At 34.2% G+C, this 12,518-nt stretch overlaps 1 protein-coding gene across 1 annotated transcript in view; it reads left to right on the top strand.

The window, feature by feature from the left end:
- The first annotated feature begins 10,223 nt into the window (after nucleotides 1–10,223).
- The window catches only part of dbx2 (developing brain homeobox 2), a 7,895-nt gene continuing 5,600 nt past the window's right edge, over nucleotides 10,224–12,518 (top strand). The window contains exons 1-2 of the mRNA XM_026202052.1: nucleotides 10,224–10,796; nucleotides 12,303–12,377. Of these exons, the coding sequence (XP_026057837.1) occupies nucleotides 10,463–10,796; nucleotides 12,303–12,377 (409 nt within the window). The 5' untranslated portion in view covers nucleotides 10,224–10,462. The remainder of the gene's footprint in view (nucleotides 10,797–12,302; nucleotides 12,378–12,518) is intronic.

Below are 12,518 nucleotides of genomic sequence, written 5' to 3'. Positions count from 1 at the left end.
GCAATGCACCATAAGATCACCTTTAAACTATAAAAGAAACACTATTTTAGTCATATTAATAATCTTTATGTAAGGAAAAATTGAATACCGTACTTACCAAATTCATTAAACACGTTATTAAATCATAATTAATTTTTAAACACTGACAGAAACTTTCAGAGCTGATTTGAAAGTTACTGCGTTTATAAAACAACTATATGAAAGACTCAGATCACGTATCTAAAAATAAATCGCTATAGTAAAAGAGAAATAATAAGAGGAGTGAAGTTTCCTACCGTTCTGCTGTGTTTGGTCCTCGCGGCGCGTCTCACGAAAATTAACCATGGTTTTACTACAAATAAAACCAAAAAACCATGGTTACTGTAGTTAAACCATGGTAACCACAAATAAACCATGGTTTTGCTATATTAACCATAGTTTAACCATGGTATTTGTAGTAAATCTGTGGTTTTACAAATGGCAGTCAATACGCCAAAAAACCATGGGTTACTACAGTTTTACTATAATAAAACCATGGTTATTTTTCGTAAGGGCTCCCAGCACACGCGCATTTACAGCGCTAAATTAATCATCTTTGCTAATTATTATACATTTACTTCATTGTCAGCTTCAGGTACTTCATTTATTATTGTTCAATGAACTGTTTGAAACAAATAAGGTTGTATTTCAGTAATAATTGTAAATTATCAATATAAAATATATAAAATAATGGTTTCTATTTTCTCAGAACTATTAATGGTTGTGTTACCAAATATTATTTTGGAATCTGCGATACTTTTTTCATGATTCTGCGATGTATAATTTTTTTTTAAGAACAGCGTTTATTTAAAATTATTAAAATGTTACTGACCCCAAACTATTGAACTATAGTGAATATTGCTAGGAAATATTAATATTTTAAATAAATGCCCTTCTTTTTAACTTTTTATACATCAAAGAATATTGAAAAAAGCATCACAGATTACAAAATAATATTTATCATCAACACTGTTAATAATTCTAATAATAAATCATTATATTATTCTGATTTCTGAAGATCATGTGACACTGAAGACTGGAGGAATGATGCTGAAAATACAGCTGCACATCACATGAATCAATTACACTTTCATGTATATTAAAATAGAAAAATGTTAATAATATTACACAATATTACATGTTTTCCAGTATGTTTGATCAAATAAATAAATAAATAAATAAATTGGGGGAAGTCGTGGCCTAATGGTTAGAGGGTTGGACTCCCAATCGAAGGGTTGTGGGTTCTAGTCTCGGGCCGGACGGAATTGTGGGTGGGGGGAGTGCATGTACAGTTCTCTCTCCACCTTCAATACCACGACTTAGGTGCCCTTGAGCAAGGCATCGAACCCCCAACTGCTCCCCGGGCGCCGAAGCATAAATGGCTGCCCACTGCTCCGGGTGTGTGCTCACAGTGTGTGTGTGTGTGTGTTCACTGCTCTGTGTGTGTGCATTTCGGATGGGTTAAATGCAGAGCACAAATTCTGAGTATGGGTCACCATACTTGGCTGAATGTCACTTCACTTTCACTTTCACTTTCACATAAATGCTGTCTTGATGAGTAAAATAAATTCCTGTAAAAAAACATTAAAATTCATTCTGATCCCAAACTCTGACCGGTAGTGTGTCAATGTGTTTGTGTGATTGTGTGTGTGTGTGTATGTATGTATATATATATATATATATATATATATATATATATATATATATATATATATATAATAGGAGTGAAGTTTCCTACCTGTCACAGTGGGGCACTGTGACTAGAGACTGTGGCACTGGACTTAGAACACAACACACTAGGCATGCATAGACTTTTCATACAAGAACACATATTTGTTTTGCGCAATGTAACATCAGTTAACACCAGGTATGTGTGTAATTGATTGTGTATTGTTTAAGTGTTGATCCTGATCTCACCATTTTTGTTTAGGTTAACACTTTGTGAGTCAATAATTTTATTAGGTTGTGTATTGTTGAGAATATGGACAAGACCGTTGGCATGTTAAATGTTTATTGCTTTCAATCATCCACTTACATGAAGTAAACAGTCATACTTACGTACTGGAACATTTCCACATAACAAACAGAAGAAACCCGGGCACTACATTGCCACCATTTTTAAATACCTGTTTCCCGCCAATAGAAGGCACACTTAATTGGTTTCATGCCGGAGGGGGATATTGGTGTTTGTTTGATGCTTTGGTAAACCATAATATTTAATTTAGCTTGTGTTGTTTTAAATGGTTGCATATTTCTGTATATTTATTAGTTCTAATAGTTATGCCTTTGTTACAATTAAGTCGCTATTTATGTTTTGTCTTTCTTGAACTTATTTGTTACCATCAATTATTTAATGGTTTAGTCCTAGTGGGAGGGGCTTATACTTTTTAAGTGTTTCTCTCAGTCTGGTAAAGGGGAGCTCGTAGAGTGAGTCGGGGAAAGTTGTTGCTTGATTTTGGGTTCAAATTATTGACATAGCCAAAAGTTTTGTTTGTACATTTAAACTTTGTACAGTTTTTTTTTTTTTAAATACTTTTTAGTTACACTGTAAATATAATTTGCATTCTTTTGGAAAATCTTTGTTTTTCACATTTTGGAATAAACACCAACTCTTTGACTTCATCAGCACGTCACTTTTTTTTCACGCCTCTATGGGCCGGTACATCCAGAGCAGGGGTGCCACCACTGCTTGAACACATTGTAGCAGTTGGCACACCACTGTCTCTGTTACACTACCTTTCTGCTGTGTTTGGTCCTCAGCGCGTCTGACGCTCCGCGGCGCGTCTCCGCCCCACACACGCGACTTTACAGCGCTAAATTAATCATCTTTGCTAATTATTATACATTTACGTAATTGTCAGCTTCAGGTACTTCATTTATTATTGTTCAATGAACTGTTTGAAACAAAAAAAGGTTGTATTTCAGTAATAATTCCAAATTATCGAAATAAAATATATAAAATAATGGTTTCTATTTTAATATCCTTTAAAATATAATATATTTCTGTGTTTGTGCAGCTGTATTTTCAGCATCATTCATCCAGTCTTCAGTGTCACATGATCTTTAGAAATCATGAAAATATGATTATTTATTATTAGAACTATTAATAGTTGTGCTACCAAATATTATTTTGGAATCTGAGACACTTTTTTCAGGATTCTTCGATGCATAATTTTTTTTAAAGAACAGCGTTTATTCCAAATATAAATCTCTTCTAACAATATTAATCTTTGATATCACTTCTTATCAATTTAACACATCCTGAATAAAAGATTCTAAAATCTAATAAAGAATACAATTTCTTATAAAAAAAAAGAAAGGATAAAAATTTACTGACCCCAAACTATTGAACTGTAGTGAATATTGTTAGAAAATATTTATATTTTAAATAAATGCCCTTCTTTTTAACTTTTTATTCATCAAAGAATCCTGAAAAAAGTATCACAGATTCCAAAATAATATTTATCAGCAAAACTGTTGATAATTCTAATAATAAATCATTATATTATTCTGATTTCTGAAGATCATGTGACACTGAAGACTGGAGGAATGATGCTGAAAATATAGCTGCACATCACAGAAATAAATTACACTTTCATGTATATTAAAATAGAAAAATGTTAATATTATTTCACAATATTACATGTTTTCCAGTATTTTTTATCAAATAAATGCTGTCTTGATGAGTAAAATAAATTCCTGTTAAAAAAAATTAAAAATCATTCTGATCCCAAACTCTGACCGGTAGTATGTGTGTGTGTGTATATACGCCCACTAACACACTAGGCAAGGCAAGGCTAGTTTATTTATACAGCACATTTCATACACAATGGTAATTCAAAGTGCTTTACATAAAAGTAAAATAATCAAAGAAAAATTATAACAAAAATAAAACAAGCAATTTTAAAACTTTTAAAATGACAAAAAAGTACTTATTTAAAATGAATTTAAAACAGTTAGAAAATGATTTTACATGAAAAAAAACAGTGAAAATATAGTGCAATCAGTTCAGACATCGCTCAGTGCTCATTCAATAAATGCACAGCTAAACAGATGAGTTTTAAGTCTAGATTTAAATGTGACTAGTGTTTTAGCACATCTGGTCTCTTCTGGAAGATGATTCCAGCTGCAGGCAGCATACTCCCCTTGTTTTGTGTGAACCCTTGGTATTTCTAACTGACTCGATCCTAGTGATCTGAGTGCTCTGTTAGGTTTATATTCAGTGAACATATCTGCAATATATTTCAGTCCTAGATCATTTAGTGACTTATATACGAGTAAAAGTACAGAAATAAGAAGCAAAGCACAGAGCAGTAAGCTAGAACGTCCGAAAGGTAGCAAATCTGGAAGCAATCCCTCACAAGCTAACCCCCACAAGGTTATTTTTTTAAAGCACACTAAGAATACCATATAAAAGCTAACAAATAGGACTACAGAGTTCTGTTCAGCTGAAATCTGCGCCGCGTCTCCGCCCCTCACACGCGCGTTCACAGCGCTAAATTAATCATCTGTGCTAATTATTATACTTGTGTGGCGCCCCCTAGGCCTATCACCTGGTACTAAAGGGCGTTCCTGGGTTCTTAACTTAATCCCAGTAAAATGTATATAATATATAGAATCTTTGCTGACAACCTGTTTAACTGTCTGTTTGTGTAACTTTACATGTGCTTTGAATAACTAATAAACTTTTAAACCACAACCCTGTGTAGCCTACTTAATTGTGTGTAACTGACTTAAACCATATTCACATGAAATATCATTTACATATTGCATGTGTTACCCAATGAAATCTTACACTAAATAAATACTCAGGACTCAGTTATTAATTTTTTTAAATAAAAATAGGGTTTACTGAATACACGTAACTCAATATCCTCAAAATGTAGTAAGAGCTTAGAAACTTGTAGGCTACATTAGCCTCACTTTATCTAACATTCAACAGTAGGATAAAATACAGGACATACCACATCAACATACACGTGGGCCCATGCTCACACACACACTACACGTGATTCACCCATCCCAGTCCTAGCTGCAAAAGAGCTAAAACAGAACAATTAACCGTTGCAGGCCTGGAGCGTTGCTTGTGTTCGGCGTGGCCAATAAACAAAATGACCCCTTCACTCCCTTTGGAGCAAGGAAAAAAACAATTAAAGATACCTTAATCCCAAATGATAGTTCGTCCGTCATATTACCGCACCGTCACAGGCAGGCAGTCTCTCACACGCGATGTCCATGGACTGGAAATCACTCACACGACAGGCTTCCTCTCGGCGGCGAACTGTTAAATTTGGCAAAACGTCAATAACTAGTACAAAGTCTTCAGTTTCCAAGTTCACAATTCAGTCCGATTGTGTGCACAAATACAGCCAAAATCCAACTGGCAAATATACAATGTTTGTCACATTCTATTTTACAGTTCAAACACACGGAGCGAGTTCTCGATGCAACTTCTGCTCAGCATCTCTCTACCCTTTTTTCCCGGTTGTCGACCTTTCACCTCAAGTCATTCCATGCATACCAAAAGTAATATAATATTTTTTTCCCCTTTTTTTAAACTACCAAACATCAAAATATTACATGTTAAATTACACATTTCACTTTACCACTGAAATTCTTTAAACAAAAACCCTTAGAATAAATGTAAACACATAGCTATTTAAAACAAACAATTGTATAACAAACTACAACTCCCATAATCCCTTTCACTTACCCAAGATGAATAGAATGGAGATGAACTACAATAAATTTGTTTCTTGAGCTTACTTCTAAATTCAAATTATTTTGTATATCTTTAAGATAATTTCTTTAGTTCCAATGTATAATTATGAACCTTAATTAATCCAAATTATTTAGCACTTAGACACTTAAATGCTTTTTAGCACTGGGCTACATTTGCTTCATTGTCAGCTTCGGGTACTTCATTTATTATTGTTCAATTATCTGTTTGAAACAGAAAAAGGTTGTATTTCAGTGTCTCTGCAGGGGATTATAGATCAGCAGCGCCACCTGCTGTCGACACGTGGCTATTGGTAGTGATGCTACAGTCAAAAATCAGTAATAATTCAAACCTTTTAAAATAAAATATATAAAATAATGGTTTCTATTTTAATATCCTTTAAAATATCATTTATTTCTGTGAAAAATAAATAAATAAATCATTCTGATCCCAAACTCTGACCGGTGTGTGTGTGTGTGTGTGTGTGTGTGTGTGTGTTTGTGTGTAGCACTTACATACTAATCCCCACAATAATAAAGATTAGTAAATACTAAAAGAAAAGTTAAATACTCATCTGAGGAGGAAACTATGTTGCATCATAATGAAAGGATGTGTGACGTACACTTTTCTGTAAACTGAGCCAAACATTTTTTCACTGATTTAGGGTAGAGTAAGAATATTTACTGTACTGCGCAAGTTAGTTCATACTTAGATATAATTTTATATGCAATATTACCTTTTCTTTTCATCATCATCTTTAAGAATCCATGATAATTCATGTTCAACTTTATTTCTCAGTTGATTAATCCATCCACAATTCATAAAACACGACACGTGCAACTGAGGTACAAGAAGTATTGACATCCAAAAGTCGTTGAAATCATTTAAAAATCACATTGACAGGTAAAAAAAAAAAGCCTCAGGTCAAATATTCATTTATCACAAATTAACTGTTTGACAAACACTTCCTGCTCCGAAGTCTCGATCTGAATCAACCGAGTCCCGAACATGCTCCGAAGTGCCGATCTGAATCAACCGAGTCGCGAACAGCCTCCGAAGTGCAGATCTGAATCAACCGAGTCCCGAACAGGCTCCGAAATGCCGATCTGAATCAACCGAGTCCCGAACAGGCTCCGAAGTGCCGATCTGAATCAACCGAGTCCCGAACAGGCTCCGAAATGCCGATCTGAATCAACCGAGTCGCGAACAGGCTCCGAAGTGCCGATCTGAATCAACCGAGTCGCGAACAGGCTCCGAAGTGCCGATCTGAATCAACCGAGTCCCTAACAGGCTCCGAACTGCCGATCTGAATCAACCGAGTCCCGAACAGGCTCCGAAGTGCCGATCTGAATCAACCGAGTCGTGAACAGCCTCCGAAGTGCAGATCTGAATCAACTGATTCCCGAACAGGCTCCGAAGTGCCGATCTGAATCAACCGAGTCGCGAACAGGCTCCGAAGTGCCGATCTGAATCAACCGAGTCCCTAACAGGCTCCGAACTGCCGATCTGAATCAACCGAGTCCCGAACAGGCTCCGAAGTGCCGATCTGAATTAACCGAGTCGTGAACAGCCTCCGAAGTGCAGATCTGAATCAACCGAGTCGCGAACAGGCTCCGAAGTGCCGATCTGAATCAACCGAGTCCCTAACAGGCTCCGAACTGCCGATCTGAATCAACCGAGTCCCGAACAGGCTCCGAAGTGCCGATCTGAATCAACCGAGTCGTGAACAGGCTCCGAAGTGCCGATCTGAATCGTGGCTCAAGAAGGACCTGCACATCACCCGCTGCCGCGCACAAAAGGAAACACCAGAAGTGCTGAGATAATTACGATACAGTGACACACACACAGCTCTTGAGATGCACTCCGACTGTTGTACATAGAGACTACAGAATTGTAAAGAATATTATTGTGTATTCAGATGTAGCCTACTTTGTAAAGATGCAAGTGTATTTATGTCTGTTTTTCGTTGTTGTTGTTTTTTGTGTGCTGTAAATAATACATGTTTCTACTATATCATTGTGTTTATGGATTCATATTTGGTAGGTTTTTTAATGCTTTTTCACCAACGTTGCATATAATTGATTATAAATACCTTTAAACTGTTAAATATTATGATTTCAAATAGCTGTTTCCTATATGAATATCTGTTATTATATGTGATGCGCAGCTGAATTTTCAGCCCCTTCACTCCAGTCTTCAGTTTCTAACAATATAAAATAAATTATAATTTGTAAAAATATTTTCTACAAATGAAAATTAAATATAAACCATTAAAGACTATTTAGAAAATATAAAATAAAATGTCATTTTAAAGTTTTCCACATAAATATAACAGATGACAACAGACGCCTTGAAAAAAATATTTTATAATATACAAAAATAAAATAAAAATAAAAATAAAAAATATATATATATTAGTAAATTAGCCTACAGTATATGTGTGTGTGTGTGCATATATAGTGTATTGTGATGATACTCAAACAAGCTCTTCAATAATATTTGATTCATTTTAGTGAATCGTTCATTTGGACAGTTCATAAAAATAAAAACTGGTTAAAAATTATTTTGTAATTGGATTTGATTGACTGCTATTAGGAATATGAATGAAGTCACATTTGAACCAATATGAAGGGTTTTAGCATGATCTTAACTACAGAAGCAGATTTCATGATTGAACTGTTGTCAGAATTCATTGCAGAACTTGGAGTTGAATTTCTGTTTTTTTTGGAGAAAATGGAATCCAAAGCATGAATCAAACTGGCCTGATTGACTTCCTCTTGTTCCAGCCGCTCAGATGCATTATGGGTCCCGGGTGTCTCTTTGATTCACAGCCTGGGTCTCCATTCAGTGTGTGAAGAGCCCAGAGGACGGATCCATTGAGAGACGACCTCGGCCTGAAAGAGGAGAGAGACCTTTCACAGCTGCTCTCTCAACCACAGGCTCTTTACACTCTCTCGCTCTTGACAAAGATCACATCAACTAATGTTTGAGTGACTCCACTTCATCAAGGACTAATTCTGCCCCACGCAGACTATAACACACACACACGTACATCATTTGCAATGATCATTTATTTTAGTAAGATGTTTCATCAGTAAACATGTCTGAGTTTTCAGGGCTCTTATTTTGTAATTGAATGCATTAAATTATCCCGAAGTTAAACCACACCTGCATCACTGGTCTTAATATCAGGAAGAGTGTGAAGGATTTGAGCGGTCCGTCACACTGTTATAACCGCATTGATGTGTGTTGTTCGTCTGATTAGTCACAAGATCATTTCTTGATCCATAACCCGAGTGTTAACACACATTACATATTCATCGTCCGCCGGCCTGCATGCTACCAGCGAGGCCAATGAAACTGCAAATTTGATTACATGTGCCCTTTGGCTCTGTGTCGAGGGGACAAAGAGAGCGGCTGTCTGCGGCGATTAGCATGCCCAGCATGAGGTGATGTTTCCCCCAAAAGACGGGCCCGGGTCCCCCCTGCGCTGGGACATGCCTGTTTACATCCAGCAGGTCTGACACACACCGAGCACAGACACATCTCCAGCACATCTGACCCAGAACACATATGCCAAAAAAACAAGTCTAATCTTTGGTGAGACAGTGAAACTTTGCAAATGCTTTAAAACCTTTTTCAGATTTTTTTGCGAACATTTTTTTATGAGATACACATATTTTAATATTTGTAGCTATAGAGTCTCTTTTGGCTTGTGACAAAAGTAAAGTAATGCTCACAGCTTCTTGCCTGTAATGTTGAATAAAAGCAGATTTTGGTTTTATGACACCTCTGCTTTGCAAAAGAAAATACATTTTTTTAATTCAATTCAATTCAATTCAAGTTAATTGTAAATTTTAATTAAATTTACAGTAGAAATATAAAACATCATTATTTTTGACATCATGGTAAAGCTAATTAATGTTTTTTTTTGAAGAAAATATTCTTTGTGATGCTAAAACTTTATGTTTTACCCTGTTTTGCATTTTATAAGGTCTGTTTTCTTTGTAATTCTCAATACTCATTAAAGACATTTTAAATACAACTTAAATACCATATTTTTTCACATTATGATAAAGAGATTTTCTTTTTTCAATTAAATAATTAATTAGGGTAACATTCTTTATTTTTAATAAAACAATCCCAAGTGTGCTCAAATTTGATTAATTTTTTACATTGTATCAAGATTTTGCTTTGTAATACTGTAATACCATAATTTATTGTGTAAAATTATTGTTGAAATGAAATTATGTAATTATTACAGGCAGTAATAAAAAAAAATACTGATTAAATAATATATAATTTTTTAAAACATTATTTATATCATTATTATTATTATTATTTTATTATTAAATTAATTAATTAAGGAAAAATTATCTTGATGCTAAAATTAGGCTTCATTCTAAATCTTGTTTCTTATTTGTTTCTTCTGATTTGGAGTTAAGAGATTCAGGACGTGTTCTTTAAAACTTAAAGTGAGTTTCACACATGCATTAATTATTGTAAAGTAGCTCTCATTGATTGCAAACAAGCTCTCAGTGTCCGCAGCTGTGAGGACGGCCAACAATAAAGTAAAGAAATACAGTCCACATTGATAGACTGAGGCTCAGATTCTCTCAAAGGCTGGTCCTGAAGAAAGATATTACTCTGTTTGCTGTGCAAGTTAAACTTTGGCCGGGAGTCCATTGTCTCCTGTGTCTATCATTTAATGGGAGCTTTGACATAATGAATGAAGGGGTCCCACCTCCGTCCCCCAGAAAGAGCCAGTCTTATCAGAGCCAATCACAGCGCGCAGCATTGTCCCCTTTGTGCTTTTTAATGAAGTTAACTCTTCACACGAGAGGAGAAACTCTTCTGAGCGCTCCAGACTGGAGCATGCTGACGAGGAACCTGAACGACATGGCTGGCTTTCCTCATCCGGGATTCGGGAATTCTGGGAAGTGTTTTCTGATAGAGAACCTGCTGCGTTCCCCTGCGCCGGGTGTTTCGGGGCCGCCGGGGCTGATGCTGAAGGACAGGTGTGTGTCTCAGGACGGGGAACCTGGTCAGACACCGTCAGGTAAAAACACCTGCTGTTACTGTTTTGATCAATATTTGAAGTATAGATATATTTTTATATTTATATATTCTTATTTTATTTTAATTTAGGTTTTTATAACTTTTGTTATTTTATATGTGTTTTTTTTTTTATCATTTTTAGTTTGCTATTTTAATACATCAAGTTCAATCTAATGAAATATTGCCTTGGCAGCTAACTGAAATAAGTCTAACTTACATTTTTTTTTTAATTATTAATTCAAAGTAATAGAAATTTTGTTATAGGTAATTATAGTTTTTATGAATATTTAATGTATATTTTTTACTTTTATATCCTCTGATTAAATTTAAATTTAATTTAATTACGTTTTTGTTTATTTTTTAAAATTAATTTTCTATTTCAGTTTTTATTTTAATATATCAAGTTCAGTTAAATGAAATGTTGCCTTGGCAGCTAGCTGAAATAAGTTAAACTTTTTAAATATTTTATTTCAAGGAACAGAAATTTTGATTTCATTTTAGTGCTGTCAAACGATTAAATAATGTTTTTTATAATATAAGTTTTTGTTCTGTGAATATTTATTATGTATGTATAAATACAAACACATGCATGTCTATATTTACATTTATATAATTTATATTATAAATAAATATATTTAATAGCTGTAAAACTTTTTAAACATTTTGTCAAGATATGAAAATGCATATACATTTTTAGATTTAGTTAGCTATGGTATTAATACAAAGTTTAACATTCTCATAGCGCCATCAAAAGAAATTAAATTAATTTTGAATTAAATTAAAAACTTTGATCTGTTCAGATTCTCAATATCTTTATGAAAACACTTCTACATTTACACAAAACTAAAGTTTAAAAAGTCAAAATTTTCACTGTACATCATCATCAACATTTTAGAGTAAAATATTGGAAAGAGGATTTTTTTTATTTGTTAATTAATTAATTAATTCTTCCCTTCAATTATAAGGTATGGGAAACTGGTTTATATTATATTCATTTTATATTTATTTATTTGTACTTTTCATATAATGTATACAAATGCCAAGAAAAAAATATTAGAATTAGGATGTTGGGTTTTATATACATTAAAAATATTTTGTATTTAAATATGTAATCTATATTATTAGTACACTGGATTTAGAAAATATACTTTAAAGTAGTTTTTAATGATGGATATCACATTATCAATCACAACACTGTCAACATACAGTACTTGTTATTTACCTGCATATACTGTATTATGTTGTTAAATTTAATCACTTTTAACATATATGGACATAACTACACATTGCATAAATATTATTTACCTGCTGCTTTGTTGTTTAGCTACTTTTCAGAATCGAATCACATAAATACAGTCCATTCTGCACACTATCACTATGTGTAATAATTATTTATTGAGTATTTTCACCTGATTGAATAATGCTATGAACTACTCAAGTCTATTTTTAACAATATTCTTGAGCTGCAGATGTTATTAAAGCTCAGTTTATACTCATCTGTCTCCAGTTATCATGAGAGGTGTTTCTCTGCCCCGCTGCTCTGGATCTGGACCGGTGATGACTTCTGCTCCTCTGTGCCCTAGTAAGACACACACACACACACACACACATATACACACACACACACACACACACACACACACACACACACACACACACACACACACACACACACACACACACACACATATACACACACACACATATACACACACACACACAC

The sequence above is a fragment of the Carassius auratus genome, chromosome 25 (genome assembly GCF_003368295.1).
Source record: "Carassius auratus strain Wakin chromosome 25, ASM336829v1, whole genome shotgun sequence".
NCBI lineage: Eukaryota > Metazoa > Chordata > Actinopteri > Cypriniformes > Cyprinidae > Carassius > Carassius auratus.
The sequence above is the reverse complement of the archived record's forward strand: the minus strand, read 5'-3'. Positions and strand labels throughout refer to the sequence as shown.